Source organism: Elephas maximus, chromosome 6, assembly GCF_024166365.1.
Source record: "Elephas maximus indicus isolate mEleMax1 chromosome 6, mEleMax1 primary haplotype, whole genome shotgun sequence".
NCBI classification, from domain to species: Eukaryota; Metazoa; Chordata; class Mammalia; order Proboscidea; family Elephantidae; genus Elephas; species Elephas maximus.
The window spans coordinates 63,671,242-63,698,929 of NC_064824.1; the positions used below are offsets into that span (position 1 = coordinate 63,671,242).

Genomic DNA, 27,688 nt, shown 5'->3' on the forward strand with positions numbered 1-27,688 from the left:
CACCACTCCCACTCAATTAGTGCTAACTCCCAGGTAAATGGCCATAGAGAGTTTATGAATTGGTGGCAACAGATTCAGCAACTGGGTGGTATGAGAACCTTGTCACATTATTGAAATGGAAACTACCTAAAATTTAGAACTGATCGTATATGCTTCATTGTGTGCAGATAATTGTTTCCTGTGTTTTAAAACTTGAGTTTGATATTTTAGGATGCTTATCTGTTTCTTTCAAATGAAGTATATATAAAACAGTAATCATTTATAACTTTGGCGGACATCAGCATTTATTTTTCCTTTGCAGAATTTCATGGAGCCATGCAGGTTTTCTCAATTTTCTGACAAAAAGGAATAGAGGTACTAAGATGAAATGAATTATGTCTAAAAAAACGGATAGATTTTGGTAACCAAATAGTCAAGTGATCATATTTAATTTAATGTGATTTTTGTTAATTTAAAAATAGAAAAAAAAATCTGCTTAGTGATCCTTTCAAGGGAAAGTGATAGCTCAGCTCGTGTATAAAGAACCATGTAAAGATGACTCCGGAGACCTTGGCCACACATTCAGCGGTCAAATATTTCAATGCTTCGTTGCTCCCGTTCCTGTTACAGGTACATGTGACAGCGCTGCAGCTATGAGTGGAATTTTAAAGAGGAAGTTTGAAGAAGTTGACGGCTCCTCACCCTGCTCCTCTGTGCGAGAATCGGATGATGACGTTTCCGGCAGTGAAAGTGCTGACAGTGGGGACAGTGTCAATCCATCCACCTCTAATCATTTCACCCGTGAGTACTGAAGTCATACCTGAAGCGGATTGTCTGGGTCTACAGCAAAAGTAATTGTCATCTTAGTCATTTTTTTTTTCATCTTTATTGCTATTTATCCTTGTTTTTTTTTTTTTTTTTTTTTTTTGTAATTAATCTAAAACAAAAAAAATGATTTACTAAAAATGAAATATTTTTGAGGCAACTCATTGGACTCCCTTATTGAGATTACTTTTTGCAGTGGATTTTTTGATTATGCCAAACAACTGATTCAATGAAAATGCTGTTGCATGCATTAAGAAGAGACGAGAAAGCAGAAAAACTCTCCCCAGTGTGCAAGTGTGTGCAGCCTATGCCTCTTTTCTGCCACATCCCTTTGTTCTCTCATCCCCAAAGATAATATTAAAACCCACAAAGAGATAAAGAAGATGCATGCTTTCTCTTTGATTACTTTTTTGGCACACTAATATCAACGCTTCCTGTCAGGCAAGGTATTATGAGGTTTGCAGGACTGATGAGGAAAATTCTTAAGGTGGTACAATCTACATGCTAAAGGAAACTGCTACCAAAAACCAAACCCATTGCCGTTAGTCAATTCTGACCCATAGGCCCATAATGACCCTAGAGGACAGAGTAGAACTGCCCTATGGTGTTTCCAAGGCTGTGATCTTTACAGAAGCAGGCTGCCACTTTCCCCTGCAGACTTTCCTCCGTGGAGCAGCTGGTGGGTTTGAACCAAGGGCTTTTTGGTTAGCAGCCAAAGCACTAACCACTGTACCACCAGGGCTCCTTGAAAAGAAACTTACTAGAAGTAGCTAAATAATTTTCTTGAATTTCCTAAATAGGAAGGTTTGAATATATCATGATACCATGATAGATAACTGGTCTTGTTTTTTCCATTTTCCAGTTAAGAGGCTGATTGCATTAATATGTGATTCCATAAAGTAGAATTTATTTTGAAAATTTGGCAACCCAGAAAACTAAAGGAATCAATTCCATTTTTAAGAGTTAATGAGGAACACAATAAAACATTTGAACATGAGATAAGTATATTAAAATCAACAGCATTTTATAAACAAGCAAAACTAATTAGAAAATATAATGAAAGGGCAATTACAATTAATATAGCAGAAAATTCATAAACTATTCAGAGACAAAGTTAATGTGTGATGTAGATGATCAACAAAACATTTGCATATATTACAATGGTATGAAATGAGCCTCTGCTTTTGATTCAAAAGAAGCTTCCTGTGTACTTATATGATCTTAGCACTAATACCATATTTTTGCGCAAATAATGTGCATCTTTTGCTTTTGTTTGCCGGCCATGCCCCTCCACCCCCGTAAGGTATAGGTGCCACTATGTCAGGTTTTTTTTTTTTACATATTACTGTAAAGAAAATTTAGCATACCACGCTTTCGAGAATGCCTCGTGGAGGGGGAGGGCGCGGAGGGCAAACACAGAAAGTGCTCATTAAATACGTAAAAATCTGGTAGTTAAACTAGTAATAACAAGAACACCTAACGGGTTTATGGTGATCAAACAGAATAAGTGAAATGCTATAAATGAAAGAACTTTGTAAAAATGTCAAGTACTAAGCATGTGTTAATATTATTGGATACATGATATGGTCCAATAGCTTTACATGCATTATCCCTAGTCCTTATAGAAATCCTGAGAATTGACAGAGGAAGAATAACTGAGGTCCAGAGAGTCTAAGATCACATAGGATTTGAACCTGGGTACATACATATATACATGTCTCACTACATAGACTCCACCTTTTCCACTATCTCATCCTGCCCTTTAATTAGCATATACTGTTGAACATATCTTTAAAATGTTACTTATTGAGAGCTATAAAAGGAAACTTTAATTAGTGGAGAGACAAGTTATGTTTCTGGTTATAAAGATAAATGAAGCTATCAATGCTCTCCACATCAATTTGTAAATATAAGGGTACAATCTGAATAAAACCCTTTACTGAATTTACTTAGAAAGTAATAAAAATCTATTTTGAAAAATAAGCTGATAAGAATAAAGAGATATTTTTGAAAAGAAGACACAAATGTTGAAAAGCCTTTTTAGATATGAAATCATAGTAGAAAAAATACAATTTAAAACTTTTGGTACTGCACTAGATATACAAAAACATAGAAAATTCCAATGTATTACATATGAAAATATAATGTATATGAGAAAATCAGCATCATATAACAATAGAAAAGAGGGTTATTTAATAAAAAGATTACTCAGTAAATGGTTGTAGTGTATATTATTAGCACATTTAGGAAAGAGATAACTTAAATCTACACCTCATGCCATATGCCCAGATATGTCCCAGATTGATTAAATAGATATTTTTTAAAGTCAAATCATGGGGAAGTTGCATATTTCTCAGACATTTGCCAGAATCATTAGCTGAGCTTTGAAGCAATAGAAAAAAATCACACGAGAAAATACTGAACAGGTCTTACGATATGAAAATTTTGAACTTATCTGTTAATAAAAAAAAAAAACCAAAGTAAAGGAAACGATCTATATTGAGAAAAAGTATTTGCAGTTAATGTGGTATAGGTTTATTTTCTAGAGTATTAAAAAAGTGTATTTTTAAGATAAACACTAAGAAGATCTTCCCCCAAAGTTAATTAACATTATAAGAAGTATGGTTAGCAAGTATTAATAAAATTAATAGTAATAAAATTCAGATTAAAACAATACAAATAAGATGCCATTTCATTCCTGTGCAGTTAGTACTCCTCCCGTGAATAAAAAATACTAATACCTAAGTGCTAGTGAAGATCACAGTACAAATCTTAGGAACTTACATTACTATTGGTGGTGAAATTTAGAAAGCATTTTGGCAACATGTATAAGAGCCATAAAAATATTCATATCTAAAACTCTGCATTTCTGAGAATTTATGTGAAGGAGGAAACATCAAAAACAAGGGGAAAGCTACATAACCAAAAATGTTGGTGGTTAATGGTAACATAAAGAATGAGGGGAGGGGAATTACTTTATGCCAAGAGTGGGAAAATTATCCATTAAGTTATGGTAACTCATACAATGAATATGTTGTCATGATAGTTATGGAGATTTTATGGCAATATATGAAAGTCCATGAGATAATGTAAGAAAAGAATTTTACCCAAGCTCCCAGGCAAAGTCTAAGAGTGTGTAAGGGTAGAGGGAGCCTGGGTTCCCTGCAAAATTGAATATGGTTTGATTTGCTGAGGTAATAGAATGATGGATGAATTCTTATATTATTAATTTTTATTTCTGTTCATATTATGTGTCTCTGCAACAAGTAAGTTTTAAATTTAATCAGCCAAAAATTGCTAACAGTAATTCAGATTATGTTCATGAATGCAAAGCAACAGATTGAAGTAGCATGATCAGCTAAATTATACAATACTAAAAAATTTTCAGCCAACTAGACTTTTGTTATGAGTTATGTCAACTCATAGATTATTTTTCCTATTGACTAAAATAGACATGTTTTATGCTGTCCAAGAAGTTACTGAAAGGTTTCAGGTCATCATTAATGTCAGTGGTAGCTGGCAATGATTAGTTTACTAAATTGCTGATTTGACTTTGTATTAAATGAAATCTAGCAGAGATCTTTCAGGACTTTTTAAAGATAATAAAAGAAATTATTTAATAAAAATTCCCTTTTTATTTAATAGCTTGCTTTGTTCATCATATTCATATTGTAGAGGGAGCTAAATCAGGAGAAATAACAAAGAATGAAAAGACAAAGTACCTAGACTGTTAGCTGTGTAAAAGATCTAAGCATTTTAACCAGGGTGAGAGGAGTAGTTAAGAGGGTTTCTCGTTTCTAGAAATGCATTTAAAATGATTCGCTAGTCCAAGATTTTATATGCAGATTTTGAGAAAATTGTTATTTATTCATCTAGCTGAAGGTATTTACTTATCTGCAGTATTCCAATGTATATTACTTCATGTCGTCTATGGTCGTAAACGTTTGGAAATGTTATTATTGATAAATTATATTTTTAATCTATTTTTCTATTTTCAAGAATAAAAGTAATTACCTATTTTAAAGTAAAGAAGGTTTTTTTAAGACTATCCAATTTATATAGCATTAGAAACTCAAATTTAGTTTCACAATCTCACTCACCATGGGCTTATCTTTAAAATTTAAAATATCCCATGTACTCAGTACTTTATAAGCACTGACATATTGTGTAACATAACATTTTGTTATCGTTGGAGATATAAACATCGGTAAGATTGTTTTTGGTACCTGTCAGCAGCTATGGTAGTAGAAAATTTCATGCTATTCTAAGCTTTCTATTAAATATTCAATTTGCAGCACATCTCATTATGATAATAAAAGCTTAATAGGTATAAATCAGTAAAGATGTGATGCCTTTTTTCCTTGGACTTTTGAGTTTTGCTAGGCAACTAGCATACTTACCAGCGATCAACCAAGGTCATATCTGGTACTTCCCTTGAGACAGAAGCAGCTGGATTCTGTATTACTGTGGAACGCTTTGTTTCATCAAATCCCTGTGGCTCTATAGCCCATCAGCCTGCACTTGAGCACTGTCAAAAGGAGAGCTACAGAGAAACTAGAGAGGACTGATTTTTTTTTCTGCCCTCTCAAGGTATTTGGCACTTCACAAGGGTAATGAGAAGCTGTGTAATGAAGCATCCTCCCAAAAGGCACGTATGGCTTTTTCTGAAACAAAGTGTTTATGCAAATCAGTGTACAGTATTTAGGAAGTGAAAATAAGGAGAGGTAAAAGGATACTCTAAATTGCACGTAAAAGCAGGCAATAGATGTCTTGCCTAGAGATAGAATTTTATAAAACACTAACATTCTTGTGTTCAATTTGGTATAAAAAATGTTGTGTGATTAGAAGCCATCATTATTAACATTTTGTAAATGTAGAAATTAATGTTCAGAGATATATTCATAACTTATCCAAGAGCTGGAATGCAAATCCATGTGTCTCTCTTTCCTTCCCTCCTTCTTTCCCTCCTTCTCACCATTCCTCCCTGCTTCTTCCTTCCTTCCTTTCTTAGTTACCTCTCTTTCTCTCTGAATATGCAATGCATAAACAGGCAGCTAAGTCAGAGTCTTCTCCAATGCCATTTCCTTCTCACTGACTCCACATTTTGTAATGGAGCTGGAGATAAAAATCAACAGCAAACACATTTGGACTTGAAACTCTACTGGATGTATGACTGAACCGTGTCAGCTCTGTTAACTAAGCAGGAGAGTGCATTGAAGATTTAGATTCAGTTTCAGCAAGTATCATGTGTCTTACAGGCTCTGTGCTAGCTGTTTTCAGACATGTCAAAGTGAGAGACTCCAAGAGTAACTATAACTTGGAGATACAGTGACAGATCATGTCTACCCAGCATTGTGGTTTTAGTTTGAGAACTGAGTATAACAAAGACCAATGTAGCAATCTACCCCTCAATTAACAATTTTCCAGATACTAGAGGAGTGTTCAGGCAGAGATTGAACACAGGGGTTTTAGGGGATGTCTTTAATTTAAGCAGGAGGTAGAATCACATGACCCACAAAAGCACCTTCCTACTCTGTGATAATGTGATTCTAAGAACAAGGATCCAAAATAGCATTGTAAGTTAGAGCTGAGACCAAGTAGGAAGAGATAAGCAGCATAGGACAAGCCTGCTCTGAAATGCTTCTGTTAAATCAAAAGATGCCCTTATTCTCTGCATCCTCCTGTATTGAAAAAGAACCAATTAGCCCGGGCTTTTTTTTTTTTTTTTTTATGGGACCAGTCCTGGAGCCAGCTGAACATCTGCCTGTACTAGGTCAGTGTCCATACTTGAACACCAAACACTGGCCAGTTGAATCATTAGGTGTTTAGTTTGTTGGAGGTAAGAGACTTAAGCAGTTGGGATAGTCAAGAGTGAAGGAAGGTAGATATGAACTAGTGATCCTTTTAGAAAATGCTCACTTGAATGTACTGTAAGTCCTATTGACTAATACAGTGGAATTGTTATCAGATCATTTCATTTGAGAGATCATGGACTCCAATAATAAGGAATCAGAGATAGTTAACTCTTGCTGCATCCCCTGGCCTTATTTATTATTCATCCTTCAGGCTGAAATGTCCTCTCCTCTGTCTTCCAATCTCTGACTATTGAAGTTCTTCACCTGCTACGAGGTTCGTATACAATGCCTTTCTCCATGAAAACTTACCTAAATCTTTCATTTTACTCATCCTCTTTGCCATCGCCTCAGAATCTCCTGGTATTTCATGAACATTCAAAAACTTTGGCAAAGATCTCCCTTCTTTCCATCCCAATATCTTCCATAAAACTGAGTGATATCAGTAACTATGTGGTAACCCATTAGCCTATTTCTATTCCATTCATGTTCTTTGCCACCCTTTTACCATTTAGCGTCTTATGTCCATGGTCTCGCCCAGAATGTTTTTGCTAACTAGAATAGCTCTACCCCTGAAAAACAAATTCCAGTGTTCCAAAGTCAGACCACAACCCCTTTTCCTTCTTTCTTTGTCTTCCTACCCATTTTTGTTACTTCTTACTCTTGTTTTCCTTCAACTTAGCAGTGTCTTAGTCATCTAGTGCTGCTATAACAGAAATACCAAAGTGGATGGCTTTAACAAAGAGAAATTTACTCTCTCACAGTTTAAAACAAAAAAAAAACAAACACAATGCCGTCGAGTCGATTCCAACTCATAGCGACCTTACAGGACAGAGTAGAACTGCCCCCATAGAGTTTCCAAGGAGCACCTGGCGGATTCGAACTGCTCACCCTTTGATTAGCAGCCATAGCACTTAACCACTATGTCACCAGGGTTTTATCTCACAGTTCAGGAGACTAGAAATCCAAATTCAGGGCACTAGCTCCAGGGGAAGGCTTTTTCTCTCTGTCAGCTCTGGGGGAAGGCCCATGTCATCATTCTAGGAGCTTTTCAGTATAGGGACTGTGGGTCCAAAGGAAGCATGCTCCTGGCTCTTCTTGCTTGGTGGTAATGCGGTCCCCTATCTCTCTGCTCTCGTCTCTCTTATATCTCAAAAGAGATTGACTCAAGACACAACCTCATCTTGTAGATTGAGTCCTGCCTCATTAACATAACTGCCTCTAATCCTGCCTCATTAACATCACAGAAGTAGGATTTACAGGACATAGGAAAATCATATCAGATCACATAATAGTGGACAATCACACAACACTGGAATCATGGTCTAGCCAAGTTGACACGCATTTTTGGGGGACACAATTCAATTCTTAACAAGGAGATACTATATTTCTTTACATATCTTTCTGTCCTTCATCATTTGCTCCACTATTCAATCTTTTTTTCTTTTTTTTTGCAGGCCAGGATTCTTAACCACTTTACCCTATATTCTTCAGTCCATATCCCTTTTTCACTGAAAACATCTGAGAACTTTTAAGAAGTTTTGGAGATAATGATAAAACTGTGTGTTTTTCTACTCAGCAGTTCATTATCACCACACAGCCATTCTGCTAGGGGCCTGCAGTCTATTTTCTCTCCCATCTCAAAGCACTAGGTGTTCATCAGGCTGCTCCAGTTGTTTTCCTCTCCTCCTCCTGCTCACAGTAGATCTCCTTACCTTCTCATCATCTTGCACCCTGCCTTCATATTTTCCTACATCCACATGCCCTTACCTTAATAAGCCGGGCAGTTGAAATGAATTTTGAAGGAATGAATGTAAGCTCATTAAAGGTAGAAATGAGGTCTTTGTATGTCTAACACCTGTACTTAATAAATACTTGTATAAATGAATGGACACTTGTTAGACATTTACCATTTGCCATGCACCGCACTAGAATTAGAAGCTGAAAATCTAAAAGTAAATGAGACATGATCCAGTTTCTGTAGAAACTCATGTTAGTATTCTTCCAACACTTACTGTATTCTACTTTACATTGTAGTTATTTGTGTACACACCTGATCTTTTCTGGAGATTTATAGAGCTTAAGTGTGTATTCTTCTCAGTGCTTGGAATGGTACCTAGTTCAATGACTACTGAATACTTGATAGATAACATTTAGTTTTCTAAAGGGTTGTCTTTTCTTAATACAACTGAACCATATAGAGTTAAAAAAAATTACTGTGGTACTTCATAATGGCATGAACGTTAGTGGAAATAAATTTATGAGTTAACTTTGTAATATATGATTTTGATGGATGTTGTAGTGATATATCAGGATCCTGATTTATAGGTTGTTGTATGTAAATCCATGTAATGGTGAGCCATGTTTTAAATAGGGTCCCCCTGTAATTATGCATTCCTAACATGTGCCTTTCTATTTCATTTGCTTATATTTAGCTTTCCCAGGCAGAAACATCAGTGTTTAATTGGATGCTGTGCAGCTATTTATGCAATAGCTTTATAACACACTTGAGGGAATCCAAGTTGCTTTCACCTTCACCATCCTTTGAATCATCCAGGATAAAAAGGCATTACCAAGTCAGATCATTAACATTATACCAGTACAGTTCATTTTTTATTGTTTTATTTTGTTTTAAATTCAATATCAAGACCTCATATTTAGCCTTAATAATGGTAATTTCTTAGATTTAGCTCTTTGTTCCAGCCTCCTGAGATTTATTTAAATTCTGTTTTTGTTTTACTTATTTGCTTTTTCTCCCACAGTCATGTCTTACACAAATACAGTGCAAACCTACATTCTTAATTCCATCTTTGTGGTACCATGATGTACATATTAACTGTCTTCTCTCTCCTGGATTATGGAAAGCTAAACTTGGTCATTAATTAGAACTAATTTTTGATATATTCCTTCAGAGTTTTCATCTTGTCTAAAGGTTGCCAAGTGACATTGTCAAATGTTTTGTTGAAATTTTTTCATATACAATCATTGCCCATGACCTAAAATGTAGGGAGTCATATCTTCCCCAGGTGTTAGGCTCTAGGCCCCAAAAATGACATACAGACAAAATCACCCTTGAAAATTCCTTTTTGTGCTTAAAAAATACAGTACACCTCAACATAAAGAAAATAAAAATCCTCACAACTGGACCAGTGAGCAACATCATGATAAAAGGAGAAAAGATTGAAGTTGTCAAGGATTTCATTTTACTTGGATCCACATATCAACAGCCATGGAAGCAGCAGTCAAGAAATCAAAAGACACGTTGCATTGGGCAAATCTGCTGCAAAGGACCTCTTCAAAGTGCTGAAGAGCAAAGATGTCACCCTGAAGACTAAGGTGCGCCTGACCCGAGCCAGGGTATTTTCAATCGTATCATATGCATGTGAAAGCTAGACAATAAATAAGGAAGACTGAAGAAGAGTTGATGCCTTTAAATTGTGGTGTTGGCAAAGAATATTGAATGTATCATGGACTGCCAAAAGAACGAACAAATCTGTCTTGGAAGAAGTCGCCCAGAATGCTCCTTAGAGGCAAGGATGGCGAGACTGTGCCTTACATACTTTGGACATGTTGTCAGGAGGGATCAGTCCCTGGAGAAGGACATCATGCTTGGCAGAGTACAGGGTCAGCGGAAAAAGAGGAGGACCCTCAATGAGGTGGATTGACACAGTGGCTGCAACAATGAGCTCAAGCATAACAACGATTGTAAGGATGGCGCAGGACCAGGCAGTGTTTTGTTCTGTTGTGCATAGGGTCACTATGAGTCGGAACCAACTTGATGGCACCTAACAACAACAACAACAACAAAATACAGTGTGTATTGTTACTCAGCAAGTCCCACATGGTCTTATTTTTATTTTTTCCTCCTGTGTTAAATGAAATTATTATTTCTTTAGTTGACCATCAGTAAAGTAGTCGGTGTATGTTTGGGAACCATTGTAAAAGAAAAATATTTAGGTTTGCTATGATTTTTCCTTTTCAAGTGTATCAATTCACTAAGTTTTATATGTAAGTGAAAAAGCAGAAACCTAGGAGCTAAAAGATCCTCACTGTAGTTTTAACTTTGTTACAACTGGCTCTGACCTTTTGTTTGTTAGATGTGAGAATGGGAGTAGATTGATTTTCTACATGTTATAATTTGCAGAGGTTTCAGGTAATGTCTCTTCCCTCCTGTTTACAGTATCATATTTGAGGACATTTTGGTGTTTTCAGTGTTGATGTGTGTGTGCCATTAAAAAAAAAAAAACAAAAACACGGTCGTCGAGTCGATTCCAACTCATAGCGACCATATAGGACAGAGTAGAACTGCCCCCTAGAGTTTCCAAGGAGCACCTGGTGGATTTGAACTGCCGACCTCCTGGTTAGCAGCCGTAGCGCTTAACTACTACGCCACCAGGGTTTCCAATGTGCCATTAGTGTACCATATATAAGTTCAATAGAACATTGTATTTGGTGCATTTGGCTTACAGATTCCATGAAAAACGAAAAACCATGTGAATTATTTTAATTGGCTGTGTTTTCGGTTGTCTTGATTAAATAGATAATGTGCTTAAAGTACAGTCCTTTAAAACTGTGAAAAAAGGCAATTTAATAATATCAGACTGAGTGATAATAGTGATGGTAGTTGAAATCAGGAACTGTGTGTATTGGACAGCTTGATGAGCAAAGAAATATTAAAGACATGAGTGCAATATTCATGTACTTAATGATTTTTAAAAATTATCTATGATGTCTTTAGCTGAAATGTACAAATGTTTAATCAGAGACATTTCATTACCACAAAGAAATGATCTAACTGAAAATATCTAAAGAAAGTTAAAAAAAAATGAATAATTAGGATTGATTTATCCAGAAAATTTTAAAAAGCGTTAATTAGAAGCATAGTCATCTGATACCATGAAGCGCTATTTATAAAACTAAATACATATGTCTCATCCAGTGTATGTGCTAATTGTGTTTTATATTGGTGGGCTCAACCCTACTTCTCAACAGAGTATGGGGGGATTTAAGCAGTTTATTTTAAGAGCCTTTAACCGTCTTAATATATCTTCCATCACATGACTGCAATTCCCACCGTTAATGTGACCTCTTTGGGATGACTGTTAAAATCCATAGATGGGTGGCAGTCTATCATAGTGGTTAAAAATGTGGTGTGTGGAGCCGGATTGCCTAGGTTCTCATCAAAGATTGTCTACTTAAAAAACAAAAAATCTCTTCACTATGGAGTCGATTCCAACTCATAGCGACCCTAAGGGACAGAGTAGAACTGCCTCATAGGGTTTCCAAGGAATAGCTGGTGGATTTGCACTGCTGACCTTTTGATTAGTAGCTGAGCTCTTAACCACCATGCCACGAGGGCTGTCTACTTAGAGACAAGAAATTTAATATCTTTGACCTTTGGTTTCCTCATCTATAAATGCTGATAAAAATAGAACCTACATTATAAGGTTGATGGTGGTTTAAATGAGTAAATGCATGTAAAATACTTTACAGTGTACTTGGTATTTAGTAAACGCTCAAAAAAAAAAAAAAGTTAGCAATGATAATGATGACAATGACCATGTTGTTTCTAAAGAGAGAGAACACAAATTTTCTTAATGGCTATTCTGGAAAACTAGCCAAACAGAAAACAGGTCTCCAGAGAAAACAGACATACAACAGTTACATTTTTGGTAGGATATGAAAGAAGCCTTAGAAAGACCTACATTAGAGATGCAAAGTCAAATATCATCAGAGGCAGGAAGGTCATACAACTGTGAGAAGCAGCCAGGTATGAGACAAGAGGGGGTGGTATAACTAGAGTATGCCTGCCTAAAAGGCATTATATTTAATAATAACAATAAGCCTGTCTAATCAAATAAAACAATTTTTAGGGCCATATTCCATTTGCCAAATGCCAGTTTGCTACTCCCGTCTTAGGTGTGTCACTTTATCCAGGGAACATCATGAGGTTCAAACTCTCCAGCTACAGAAGTAAGAATTTCCAGAGTTTGCTCTTTCAACATTGTTGCTTGCAGTAGTCCTAAAGAATCATAAGAGTTCATAATAATAATCACAACAATAATAGCTGGCATTTGTTAAACATTCATTAACATTCATTCAGTACTAAAGACTGCCCTTATATTTTACAATTTGCTTGCATTAACTTGCTCACAACAATGTATGGGGTACATGCCATAAGTACTTCCATTTTTTTGCATGAGGAACCTGTTGCTAGCAGAAAAGTTAAATAGTTGTCCAGAAGCATAAAGCTAATAAGTAGTGAAGCCAGACTCAATCCTAGGTCAGTCTGACTCAGCATTCTGTACTTTTATACCATTATATTAAATTGTTTTACCATAATGATTCTCATGAGAAATGGAGAAAAGATTGACGTTGTCAAGGATTTCATTTTACTTGGGTCTACAATCAATGCCCATAGAAGCAGCAGTCAGGAAATCAAACGATGTATTTACATTGGGCAAATCTGTTGCAAAAGACCTCTTTAAAGTGTTTAAAAAGCCAAGATGTCATTTTGAGAACTAAGATGCCACTTCATCCAAGGCATATTTTCATTTACCTCATATGCATGTGAAAGCTGGAAAATAAATAAGGAAGACTGAAGAAGAATTGATGCATTTGAATTATGGTGTTGTTGAAGAATATTGAATGTACCATGGACTGCCAGAAGAATGAACAAGTCTGTTTTGAAAGGAATACAGCCAGAGTGCTCCTTGGAAGCGAGAATGGCAAGTCTTTGTCTCATGTGCTTTGGACCTGTTATCAGGAGGGACCAGTCCCTGGAGAAGGACATTGTGCTTGGTAAAGTAAAAAAAAAAAAAAAAAAAGTAAAGGGTCAGCAAAAAAGTGGAGAGACCCTCAACAAGATTGACACAGTGGCTACAGCAATGGGCTCAAATATAACAACAATTGTGAGAATGGCACAGGACTGGGCAGCGTTTTGTTCTGTTGTACATGGGGTCACTATGAATCAGAACCAACTTGACAGCACTCAACATCAAGGGCACTGATTGTGGAAAATGCCATCAATCTTTTTCATTCTAGCTTCACGTTTCAAACCTATTCCGAAAACATTTTATAATATTTTTCATCCAATCAGAAAATATAGTCAAGCCTCCTGCTAATTAATAAAATAGCACATGTATTCCATTTTAAATGAGAGAAGCTCAATAAATATTACATGGATTGGTTCAAACTGAATCTTTTTTGCTTACTAATTCTTTCACGCACACAGCTTTTTGTATCGGTATCATAAACCTTTGTATTCAAATGCCATGACTGAGAGTCAGAATTTTGACCTCTTAAATTTTTCTGAAGCTGAGCCACTCTAGTCTTTTCTTGAGAGACTTTCTTTTCATTTTCTCGAAGTAAAAGGAGCAGGGAAGGCAGAGTTACTGACAGTATTATGACTGAGACCTAGGGCTGGGCATTGTGGCACCTCTCAGACAGGCCTACTTCCCTTCAGGAAATGTTTCAGAGCTGCAGAGAAGGGGGTGTTTGGGCAGCTGCCTCCCCCTTTATTGACCACATCAGACTTTAAAAGTATCTATGGGCTCATTACTGCAGCCATTTGCAGAGCTCTCTCCTAGACCATTTTAATGGAAACATGTGAGAGCTTTTTTGAGTGCTCACCAAGATTGATTTATGGGCAATAGTCACAGCAAGTGTTTGCTTCAAGTCTTTGAATACATTCCCTGAACTCTAGGCACCATGGGAGCATCAACAAAGTGTGACTTTTGTGTAAGTAGCAGGATAGGGAAGTAAGTCTTGGAATGAGAACTTCAGTAAATTTTTCTATAACATTTATCAAGGACAATTTACTAGAAGAAATGGACAGCTTAAAAGTTAAAGATTGGGAGGGGAGAGAGAAGCTAATGTAACTGATTGGACTGAAAATGCATTTTTATGCACTCAGAATGGGAGTTCCAGGGTACAGACTGTTAACATGCTTGACTGCTCACCGAGGTTAGAGGTTCCACCCAAAGGTGTCTTGGAAGAAAGGCCTGGTTGATCTACTTCCAGAAGAAAAATATAGGATCTAACTGACAACAGCAACTTGAAAGATTAGATAGGAAACCTAGGGGGCAGTGATGTTATATTAATGGGGGAAGGAACAACTCAGAAAAGGAGGGTGAGAGTGGTTGCACAAAGAAGAATGTAATCAATGTCACTAAAATGGACATGTAGAAATGGTTGAATTGGTGTATGTTTTTCTGTATATATTCTCGACAACAACAGCAAAATAATTTAAAAATACGTATATGTTAGAATAGTTCTTTAAGTATTCTTCATTGGCATTTCAATAAAATCTACTTGGTGAGTTAAAATAAAAAAAAGTTACCAAATTCAAAAACTTTTAGTATATCCAGGATCTGAAATCTCTAAATATATTTAACCTTTTATACAATATTACGTAGAAAGAGCTCAACATATATTTGATAAATCAATGAATTACATTTTTGACTGGGTGATCACTGAAAGTATGTTGCAAGTAACATGCTCTTTTGTTATGGAGATTAATAATTGAAGTTTCCGTGATCAGAAGTGTAAAAGAGCATGTTACTTGCAACAATAACCAATAAGATTGATTTTAAAGATAACCACGGAGCACAGTTCTACTCTGACACACATGGGGTCACCATGAGTCAGAATCAACTCAACAGCAACTAGTAGTCAGAATATGGAATTAGGAAAGGAAAGCTGGAGGCAAGCAGGAGGAGCATTGCGGAAGGGAGGCCTACGCTTGGCTCAGACACACAGCACAGACAGCAAAAAAAAAAAAAGAGTGATAAATAGTAACATACATGATGAAACCAATTGCTACTCTTCCAGTAAGCATCTCTAATGGTTTCACTTAAGAGACTGAATCCATTCCAACCTCACAAACCCACCAGGGTGGGTTTCTTTTCAAAAGTAAAAGAAATGTGAGCTTTTAAAAACATTTACTGTTATACACTTGTCCAGGGTACTACTGTTATTAAGTGGTGGAGCCAGATTCAGATCCAGACCAGTGACATGCCAGTGTTTGAACTCTGAGCCATATGCCTTTCTATGGAAACCTCAAAGTACTTGCTCAATGAAGCCTTACTTTTCTTCTCTGATGTGCACTTCTTAATCCAGGCTTTATTCTAACACTCTCAGAATTCTTTCTGAATGTTATTTAATTTTCTAAGCATAAAAAAATTTGTCAATTTTTTAATTAAAATAAGTTGGTGTTCCTTGTACAGCTTTTATTAGTATTGCAAAAAAAAAGTAAATACACTTATAATTTAGCATATTTGCTCTTGCCTTTACTCTTATTTTTTACAAAGGTTACCTTTATATTGTCTAAGTAATATTTGACAAAACCATAAGATGCTTGCCAACATATTAAATGCTCTTGGCCACATGGAAAGATCTTTTTTAACATTATTTTTGTGATTATTCTCACTAATCAATTAGTTCTTCTATTTTCAAAACTGGACTATATCTATAGCAGCAAAATCAACAGTACTAGAATTCCCGAATAATAGAAGTATGCATGTGTAAAGAGTGTGTACAAGAGGACTGTATTACCTGCCTTCATTTTACCAAAGGTTTAAGGCTATTTGGGTGAAAATATCCATTACCAATATCCAAACAGAGAAATTCTAAAAATGTTATTTTATAGATATCAAATAGCTCTTTTTCCTTTTGACTGTATGTTTATTTTGTGGTTTGGGTCATTCTCATAAAAAAATTATATTAATATAATGTGTCAGTTAGTCCAAGAGTGTGCTGGGGTGGTCTCGTACTGGCTTGCAAGAGCTGGTCATTAAATGCTCAAGAATACTGTGAACTGGTTGTTAAACACAGCCATTATTAAAAACTTAAATTAACAAAATTATAATTAATTAAATATAATTACAGTTAATTATACTAAAAAACAAAAGTAATAAACATTCAAAAATAATTTCCTAAATATTTTACTACATTTTGCTATTATGTATGCTCTTATCAATAAGCTTATTGTGCTTATTGCTTGTTGTGCTTATTGTGTCTCAGTGATGGAAATACTATTTCTTCCTAGCTCCACCTTCAGTAATGTTAGCTTACTAGCTTGAAATCAGCCACAGCAGGAATATTTTTACACCATGGAAACTGGCAAATGCTTCAAATCAGAGCTTGACTTTTTTGTTTTGTTGATTGTTTAAACTTAAAGAAGTGATAGAAAAAAATGTGAATAATGCAAATTAAGCTTAAAGTTTATCTTTTCTGTAGCTTTTACATTGTAAATAGAATAGAAAATTGAATAAATATCCTTTCAGTATTCAGAAAGTATCTGATTTAGCAAAGAAGTCACTCACATCATTGATGAACAAGTGAAGTTTTAACATGCCTTTGTTGTTTCACTTTCCTCTTACTCATTTACTGAAATGAAAATGTCAACCAGTAATCATGTCCAAACTGTGCCCACCCATCAATTGCAACCATAGGTTGACTATGGATACAAAAATTAGACAAAAATCAATTAACACATTCTATGATAATCAATTGATTATATGGAATTGTAATAAAGTATTTATATTTTATTATTTGTAAATTGTATACTATGCATTCCTTATATTAATAAAATTAAAAATAAATGTATGCATTTTTTAAAGAGCTAGTTGTTAAACATTTGCCAGAATACTATTGAGTTAGTCCTACAATTTTTTTAAAACTCACCAGGATTTTTTTTTTAAATTTTCCTGCACTTTTCTTTTGTTCTTTTGAATGTTTCGGGTGCAGAAATTCAATGTTTCTTTATTGATAAACTGTATCTTGTTAATTTGCATAAATATTAACTCATTACATATTCTTAAAACTAAGATGTTGAGTGATGACTTATATTTTTTATTTAAGTATCTGTTTTAAATAACCCACCTTTTCTTTTATGTTTCTCAGCTATTTCCAGTCTTCTTCTGCTGTAAGTTTTTGTGGTTGTCTAGCTCCTTTAGTTATAATTTGAGTTTAAAAGTTTCAAGGTCAAGCTTAATCTCAGACTGACTACTACATCAGCTTTGTTCTGTCCTATTAACACAAAACCCAGTGCCATCAAGTCAATTCCGACTCATAGCGACCCTATAGGACAGAGTAGAACTACCCCATAGAGTTTTTATAGTTTTTTTTTTTTTTTAGCCGTAATTCTAGTCAAATAGCTATGCTGTCTGTTCTTCAACACTATAACAAAGTAAGAGAAAATGTATCACAGTAGCTGAAAAGCACAGTTCTAAGACAGAAGTGCTGGATGATCTTTGTACATGGACCATAGTCACATACACATCTGTGACTTTTCATCACAGTGGTGATAGGTCTTTTTGCTGGGCTGTCTGCAAGTAGTTGCTTAAAAAACTGAGAGGGTCTTTTCTTTCCCTTCTTGAAAATTGACGTGCAGTTTTCGTATTAACGTAGCTGTCATTGTCATTAATATTAGCTAATATTTACTAACCACCCAAAAAGTGCTATTATTTAATCATGCTCTAAAAAATTAAGAAAGTTAGGCATCCTTGATTGGAGGAAGACTCACTAACAACCTGCAATACGTGGATGACACAACCTTGCCTGCTGAAAGTAAAGAGGACTTGAAGCACTTACTGATGAAGGTCAAAGACCACAGCCTTCAGTATGGATTGCACCTCAGCATACAGAAAACAAAAATCCTCACAACTGGACCAATAAGCAAATGGAGAAAAGATTGAAATTGTCAAGGATTTCACTTTACTTGGATCCACAATCAACACCCACAGAAGCAACAGTCCAGAAATCAAACGATGTATTACAATGGGCAAATCTACTGCAAAATACCTCTTTAAAGTGTTAAAAACCAAAGGTGTGGACTAAGGTGGGCCTGGTCCAAGCCATGGTATTTTTAATTGCTCATATGCATGCAAAAGCTGAAAAATGAATAAGGAAAAGACCAGAGAAGAATTGATGCATTTGAATTATGGTATTAGCAAAGAATATTGAATTTACCATGGACTTTCAGAAGAACAAACGAATCTGTCTTGGAAGAAGTACAGCCAGAATGCTCCTTAGAAACAAGGATAGCAAGACTTCATCTTACATACTTTGCACATATTGTCAGGAGGGACCTGTTCCTAGAGAAGGACATGCTTGGTAAAGAAGAGGGTCAGCGAAAAAGATAAAGACTCTCCATGCGATGGATTAGCACAGTGGTTGCAACAGTGGGCTCCAACATAGCAACGATTGTGAGGATTGGTGCAGGACTGGACAGTGTTTTGTTGTTTTATACATGGGATCACTGTGAGTTGGAACCAACTCGATGGCACCTAACAACAATAACAGCCACTCTTGCTGTTGAAGAACAAGAGTATTCAGGAGGAAGACGATATGATCCAAGAACTAAACAAATTGACATCTACGCAGATTATACAGCTTCATATAATTGTACAGCAAACCTTAGGAAATCTTTGTTATCCATCCACACTTTTCTCCCACCCAAAGCCCACACAGAGAAAATCATATATGTTGAATGATTACGGAGTGCTAGCAATAAATGACCTTGAGCCAGTTTCATAGGGATTGGAAATGTGCTGAAATTAATTATGGGGTATTAAGAGAACCAAATTTTTAGTAAGACTTAAAGAATGATTTGATAACATATTAGAATTTGAAGAAAGAGGCATATACATATGCTGGAATGTCCTTTTGAGTGTTGTTATTTATGTGGTGTGAATTTATGAGGCCTTTCTTATTCCAAGACACTGCAACATGTTAGGAACACATTCCTTTTCATTTAGACCCACACTTCCCATTCTCCTTTAGATAGGTAGATGATAGACAGACAGACAGATAGCTAGATAATTGATTGATCAATCTACTGTCCCATTTTTCCTTTAGGGATAGTTAAATATTAGGGTTTTAAAAGGACTCGGAGCTATCAGTTACACCTCAGGTAGTATGAACAACTTTGTCCCTGATGAAGGTACCCAGGGCCCTATGAATGTTTCAGATGTGTGAATTATAAAACAACAGTAAAGTCAAGAAAAAAAGCAACAAAAAGAACTAAATCCAAATCTCTTCTTATTTATAGTTTTACTTAAGATTGTTCCTAGAAAAATGCAGATCACAAAGAATTTACTATAGGGAAACCCAATCCCTCTTCTGTGTTTGAATTTTCCATTTATTGAATTGTGAAATTAAAAAATCCCAAGTCAGACTTTTTTTTTCTTCCTACATAATCTTCTTTTAAGTCAAATCACACAGTCTGAAAATTACAACTATGGGATTACATTGAATCTTTTTGCTATAATTTGTTTTAAAAAAAAAAAACACTGATAAACTGTGATTGATTTTCCATTATATTCTATAATGTAAGCACATACATAGTCGGTGGTATTAGTATTGGTAGTCCATAAATGCAGTGGCTGATACCTTACATTTGTCAAGGGCTTTAGAGATGCCTTCTCATTTGATAAAAGAACCCTCTATTTTCATATAAGGAATTCATCTGAAGGATATTACATTTATAATTCCTTTTCTACCACCAAATTCTCAATATTGCCTATGGATTAAATGGCCTCAAGCTTTGCTTTTCAACTGCCAATTTTATCCTCTCTTTTTTTATTTCTATATGTACAGTTCTTTAACTGACCTCCTTCTGGTCTACAAACAAAATTTCCACTGTTACAGGTAACCAGGCTTCTCTTATTTTAATTTCTTTCCCCTTTGTAAAATAACTTAGGGATGTAGTCACATTATATATCTTAAACTGGAAATCAGAATCCAAACTAAGCAAATGCCAGTTTTTGGTAAGCAGTCCTGCATCGTTATAGTCCAGGTGTTATGCTGAGTCTTGTGACCACAGCTGCTCTTGGCAGCTCTTACAGCAGACATCCTACCAAAATATTATTTGTGTTCTGCTCACCTCCTTCCATCTTTTTTTAAGTACCACCGATGCCAACTCTGGCTTTCTTTTCTGGCTTTTCTTCTCAGTTTCCTCCCAGCAGGCACAATTTTCCTGAAGTGTTCTTCCACTTGATATGCTAACAAAGGAAGCTACAAAGAAATAAAACATGACATGGCCCTCAAGGAACACCTAGTTTTACTGATGGGGAAAGGAGATGCAAACAATTTCTAATGAGCATAAAATGAGTCAGTAGGAATAAAGAAAAATGTGTAAATCAGCACAGAGGAAGAATATTACTGTCTAAAATGATACAAACTGGCAGAGTCTTACTACAGAGGGGATGTTTGGCCTGATTAGTTTTTCTTTATTTAATTACAAAGATTAACATATCTTTATTAAAGAGAATTTAGTTAAAGTTCTCATAATTGTCCCTCTCTAACTTTTTTTTATTCTTCATAAGTTTGTACCACTGAAAAACATTAATCTATTTTAAACGGCACTGCCACGTTTTAGTCTTCATATGTGCGCATGCCATCGCACACGCACCATTCAATGCTTTGTCTTCCCTCCCCTGTTGCTTTGGCCTCATTTACTCCTTGCCTCTTGTTATTTTGATTTCCCACTTGATATTTATACCTATGTATGTTATTAAATGTTTCCACAGATGAAAATGTTTGTTTTGCACTTTACCCTTCAGCTTTACGACTTATCGTATTTTCGTCAGGTCATTAAACACGTTCTACTTTCACAAATCTCCAAAGGCATGCAGAGCTTCTCTCTTTGTGCTGGTCTCTTCTTTATTCTATTTTTGAAACGTCTCCTTTCTAACAGCCATCCCACTGTTTTTCTACCACATTTTCCACATTAAAAAATGATTCCTGAAGTTACTATGGCAGTTAGGAAAGACAGTATATTTCCATTTTAACTTCTTCCTTGCACATGGCTATTTTTAATTCTACCAGCCCATTTCCCTTCTTTCATATGTGTATCCCACTGTTATTATGCAGCTAAGCCTCTTTAATTCTCATCTGGCTTTATAGATGTCTTGATGAGTTAGTTCTGAGTTTATAGATTTTTCTAAGAGTCAAAATCTCTTTTTAAAAATAGTAAATGCAACCATATATTTAAAAAGATTTTTCTCTAGCACCTATGTATTAGTTTGGCTGCTGTAACAAAATAATAGTAGCTTTAGCTACTATAACAAAATAACTGTATCTTAAACAAAATAGAAGTTTATTTCTCACGTAAGGGTTTAATCATAAGCAGTCCACTGTCAGTAGAGCAGCTCCTTGGTTTTGCAAACTCAGGAAACTTATATCTTGTTGTTCTGCCATCCTTAACCATACCACTACCATCTTGTATCTAAACAGTTGGCTACTAGGCCTCCTTCTATCACGTTCACATTCCTGTCAGAGGGTAGAGTGTAGTAAGGAAAGGGAGGAGAGGACTACTTTTCTTTTAAGAGCAAGACCCAGAAGTTGCATGTATTATTTTTACTCATTCCCATTGGTCAGAACCTAGTCACATGACCTCACTTAACTACAAGGGAGGCTGGGAAGTATAACTGTTAATGGTGTAGCTTAACATTACTAAAGGAGTGAAGAACATATGCTGAAGAAAGAACTAGCAGTCTCTTATCACAATCTATACTCCTATATCCCAGTTTCATTTTTTCCAATCCAGACTTCATTTCATTAAAAAAAATCATTAGGAATCTATTTTTACTGTGTCTTTTTAAAGATTGCGTACTTGGGCCTCTTGACATAGTCAAGCTCTTGTACAGCACTTACATACTGATTTCTTATACCCCTAAGCAGCAGGATCTTTAGCCATATTTTGATAGTATGTATTCATTGATTGTGTCTTTCCCTCCCTTCTGAATTCCCATTTCTGAGACCTGGATTTCACTTAAAGGTGGATGTTGTCTAGATTTTTGTCTCCTGCCATTACTTTTTCAAAATCTTTTTCCTTCCCATTTGGAGCTACCTCAAGTGAGGTAACTCTTGTCTATCTCCTTCTCTCCACAAAAGATTTTATCTCTTCGTTGGGCTTTTCCTTGGCTTTTCTTGTTGTAGCAGCAAATGAAGTCTATCAGCTTCATTTTTTCTATTCTTGACTGGAGTTTTCTCTTCCCACCCTAGCCCCTACAAGTAATGACAAAAGAGCCCCAGCTACTTTGAACAATTACTCAGTTCAATTATCTTTCCTCTTTCATCCTGAGTGGTAAAAAGTTTCACGTAAGCCGTCATGGAATTTTAGAGGGGAGGAAGGAGAATAGTTCTTATTTTAAATAATTTTGATTTTCTGATAAAGGAATTTTATTAAGTAAATATTTTTTATTTATTTTAAGCTTTTCCATAAACATTCAGAAGCTAAAGAACAAAACAGTCTGAATATATGTTCACCACTCTGGCTACCATGTGACCTACTGAAGAGAAGGAACAAAGCCTTCATTGCCCGCTCAATAGAATCACCACAGAGAGCTTCCATTAGTCCCTTTCTCTCTTTGATGTAAGCCCTCAATTTCCTGACTTTCAGGGATGTAAAAGAGTACAAATGTCCTATGAGTCATCCATTTTGAGACATCATAGTACCTACAGAGTCCCTTGCTGGCCAGTTGCTCTCATCCATTGTGAAATTGGTGCCTCATAAATTTGCTTTTAGAGGTCCTCCCTCTTCACAAAAGCTGAATGGATTTTCTTCTAACTCAGAAGCCACCTTTTCATCCTGCAAAATAGACTGAGGTTCTCACGTTTCCTTCTCTGTTTCCTTCTTCCTATCACCTCATTCCTTTATTCTGTCCATTTCAGTTGTCTCAGTTACCATTCACTAGGCTCTTTTGGTTAGGGGCCAGATGTTACACACGTTAATCCTCACAACCCAATGCCATAGATATTCTCATTTTACAAAGAAGAAGCTGGCATAGAGAGAGAGGTTACAAAGCCTGAAGAAGGTGGGAAACAAAATAGTGACTGAGCAAGGGTTGAAATCCCAGTGTGACTCTGAAGCCAACGCTGCCCTTTACACCTTTGTCACATTATGCTTTTGGAGAAGTCATGCAGAGTAACTGAAACAGTGTGACAGTCCAAAAGATCTGATTTCAAATCCTGACTCCATCATTTTTTGTTGTGTCCTAGGCAAGCCACTGAACTTCTGAGTCCCTTTTCTGTTCTGTCAAATGGGGCTAGTGATCCATTCTTTCATTCAGTATTTACTGAGCAACTCCTATGTGCCAGGCACAGTTCTAGGCACTGGAGATATGGAAACAGCAGTGATAAGACAGACACTATCCTGCTCCCAAGCACCTTAAATTTCGGTGGAGGAGACAAATGATAGACAGACAGACAGACAGTTATAAGTGTGCTAAAGAAAAATAAAACTGTGAAGTGAAAGAAAAGAGGATAGAAAAAGGCGTTTCCAAGAAGGTGAAACTTAAGCAGTGAATGGAAGGAGGGAGCCAAAGGGATATCTGGGGTAAGAATATTCCAGGCAAAAGGAAGAGTAATCACAAAGGCCCAAAGACTGGATTTAATATAACTAACTCAAGAGTTTATAAGTATCAAGTTAATCCTTATAGTGTGTATGGATTGGTATATTACAGGTACATAAATATCTTTTTTCACCCTTTCAAGTTTTCTCATATAGCTAACACTAACTATTTCCTTTTCCAAAGCATGAGATAAATGTTCAAATGCTGAGCACATCTAAAAACTAACTGGTTTCCTTCATTGCTGTTACGTGCAGTTTCTTTCACCACCCTACAAACAAGTTAGACAACCTATTGTGGCCCCCTTTGTGTTCTGCTACCATACTTCACTCCACGTTCATTCTCCTCTTTGCACCCAGTAGTCATGTGGCTTTACCCCATTGTGGACCAACCTCCCCCATAGGTGAAAGTTCTTGATTCTTCCCTGCGTATGAACATAAGGATAAAGATATTCTTCCTCAAACCAGGGAAATCCCATACCCATACCCCATGTTTTCCATATACTCAGCTACATCCCATTTCCTCACAGACACAGTGAACTGATTCTTTTTTCCTTTCTCTGTTGCACTTCCCTCACCATTGTGCAGCCAGAGTCTCTGGCCTCCTTATGTGACACGTATTGCTTATTCTGGCTTTATGCACTTTTGCAAGGTTAGTTCTTTCATAGCTTCCTTTGAACTCCCTCTCCTCCCGTTTGACCACTCCTTTTGATCTCAGATGTTCTATCAATAACTCCTCTTCTTTCTGACCACTATTTGACGACATAGAGACCTTATGGGGAGGCCATATAACTGGGCTTGTTATCCCCCCTCGATATTCTCCTTCTCCTCCCAGCCTGAGAAGGCCTTGACATCTGAAGCAGGCCCACCCCATCTCCTCTCTTCAGCAGGTGCAATAATTTTTCTGCAATTTTCTTCATTTCTCTGTTGTCTGTGCCTCCATGCCAGGCTGTTGCTGTTGTTGTTAGGTGCCGTCGAGTCGGTTCTGACTCATAGTGACCCTATAGGTCAGAGTAGAACTGCGGCATAGGGTTTTCAAGGAGCAGCTGGTGGATTTGACCTTTTTGGTTAGCAGCCAAGCTCTTAACCACTATGCCACCAGGGCTCTGCATGCCAGGCCAGTTTGTTTTTCTTTTCCTTGTTTTTGTTTCCATCACCTGAACTTCTTTGCCATTTCTCCTGAAAGCCTGTTTCTACCAGCTGTTCTTTTTATGCAGCCTCTGGTAGCTTTCCTGAGTTTTTTTCTCTTTCGTTCCAGGCCCTTGAAGTAGGCATAGGCTCCCTTTACTGAGAAGTGATTGGGGGCAGCCAGCAAAAAATAGCCTTTTGTGCCTCTTTTTAAAGAATGTACTGATGTTCCCTCCTCATTGAATCCTTTTGTGATCATTGGGGTTATGTGTCAACTTGGCTGGGCCATGATTCTCAGTGGTTTGGCTGTTATGATGTAGTTTGGCAGTCATATAATGATGTAATCACCTCCATGATGAGATCTGATAAAATGTGATCATCTCCATGATAGAATCTGCTGTGAGTAGCCAATCAATTGAAAGGGATTTTCCTTGGGGGTCTTACCTGCATCCAACATATGTGGACTTGCTGGAAAAACTCTGCCCTGGAACCTACATTTGGCTCGTCAGTGTCTGAAGTCCAGCTCTTGAGACTTGGGGCCAGTAGCCTGCCGTCTTGCCTGCTGATGTTGGATTTGTTAGCCTTCATAGCCATGAGCCAGCAGCCTGCCATCTGACCTGTGGATCGTGGGTTCATCAGCCCCTGCAGTTATGTGAGTCAGAAGTCTCCAGCCTGATGCCTGACTCACAGACTTGAGACTTGCTAGACTCTACAACTGCATGAGCCATTTCCTTGAGATAAATCTGTGTGTATACGTGTGTGTGTGTGTCTGCTTCACTGGTTTTGCTTCTCTAGAAAACCCAGCCTAAGACACAGCTCTTCTCCCTTCACATTGCACTAGTTGCTCGAACCGCATGCAGACCATGTTCTTGGGCCTTCCTCTATTGGAAATAACCCCTTCATGCCTAAAAGAAAACTCTATGTCCCATGAGTAATACTTTCTTCCTCTTGCTACACAACCTATAAGACCTTTCTTTTTGCAAGTGATTCCCTCACCCATTAGTAAATGAGGTTGAACCAATGACCTCACTTGATCCTCACATCAGAGAATTGATCAGGGTATGCCTTTTTCTCTTTCATGGATGAAGAACTGTTCTCAGGTTGTGCAACTTCCCCTATAACATACACCCAAAAACAAAGAGCTGCCACTTGGACCTATTCTTCTGTTGGTTTATTCTTTCTCTCCAATGCCTCTTCCAGGTATGTGCATGTCCCAGTAAATTGTTTTGGGGTTGTTAATGCCTCATAGTGTTTACTTAAAAAAAAGAAAAAAAAAAGTTTTTTGCTTTTGTTTTTTTTCTTTTGGCACCATTGTTTAGTTCCTGAAGAGGGTGTTTACTTTCTCAGCTTCAAAATTGTTCTAGCAAACCTACTCTGGTCTCATTTTGTAAATGAGCTCTAACTTGGTTTCTGAGTGGTTACTCTTATTCTTGTTCAGTAGATTCTCATTATAAATGCGATCTGGAGGATATGCTCCAGAGATTTTCCCAACCCCCAACCACAAACACGTTCTTCTTTTAGATCTACTCTGTTCTTGATACACCATTTTATGCCTTTTTTAAAAATCTTTTTTCCTCTCATTTTCTTTTGTTTACCGTTATGCCACAGCTTTTCGTTTCTTCTGTACTTGCTATCTCCAGAGTTTCTTTTCATAGACCAGTGGTTCTTAAAGTGTGGCCCCTGTACTAGCGCATTAGCACCACCTTGGAATTACTGAATCAGAAACACTGGAGATGGGGCCCAGCAATCTGTCTTAACAAGCCCTCAGGCTGTAGTATATTGGAACCAGCTGGAACAGACTCCTAGCATCTCTTCATTAAATTGGTCTTCAGGGACACTATGTAGGTAGCTTGAAATTGGCCATGGTAGGAATATTTACACCATGGAAATTGGCAAGCACTACAAATCAGGGCTAAGCATTTCTCAGCACACCGCTACCTTCAGGTGATTCTGATACATGTTCAAGTTTGAGAAGATTTTCACAGATAATATCTGACACTCCATTCTGGGGAAATAGCCTGTTCTCATCTTCTTCAGGCTCTCACCAAGTTATAAAGAAAACATAGTTCCTGACATTCCTCCCTCCTTCATGCTTCAGGTTCTGGGGACGCATAGAGGACTAAAGTGTGCGTTCACTGTCCGCCTCCCCCTGCCTCACTACATAATATGCACCAACAGGAGGTTCTGCAGCCTTGGAACTCTTCCCACCTCCATTTCACTGGTTGTATGCTATGCTTTCTTGTTCCCTAGTTTGTGCATCTTATTTGCACAGGTAAAGCTTCCACAATTTTATTCCAAAATGCTATGAATTCAGGAATGCAGTTATGACCCCTCTTCCTAGTAGAAGCAGGTGAAACAGCGGGTACATCGACCTGTTCAAGGTCATTTGTTGAATTGTCAGGTCAGGAGAGAGGCCAAAAGTAGAGTGAAATTGTCCTCCTCCAGGATCATTCTTGAAATATTCTACCAAGTGAGAAATGAAAATATCTCTAAACAAATTTGATTCAGAAATTAGTGAACATTGAACTCCAAAACCATCAGACTGCTG

The 27,688-nt window shown here is 36.7% G+C and overlaps 1 protein-coding gene across 2 annotated transcripts in view; it reads left to right on the plus strand.

Annotated features, from left to right (window-relative positions):
- The window catches only part of CSRNP3 (cysteine and serine rich nuclear protein 3), a 209,479-nt gene that overhangs the window by 124,299 nt on the left and 57,492 nt on the right, over positions 1 to 27,688 (plus strand). For both annotated transcript variants that reach the window (XM_049887346.1, XM_049887347.1), the window contains one exon: positions 610 to 780. In XM_049887346.1, the coding sequence (XP_049743303.1) occupies positions 633 to 780 (148 nt within the window). In that variant the 5' untranslated portion in view covers positions 610 to 632. The remainder of the gene's footprint in view (positions 1 to 609; positions 781 to 27,688) is intronic.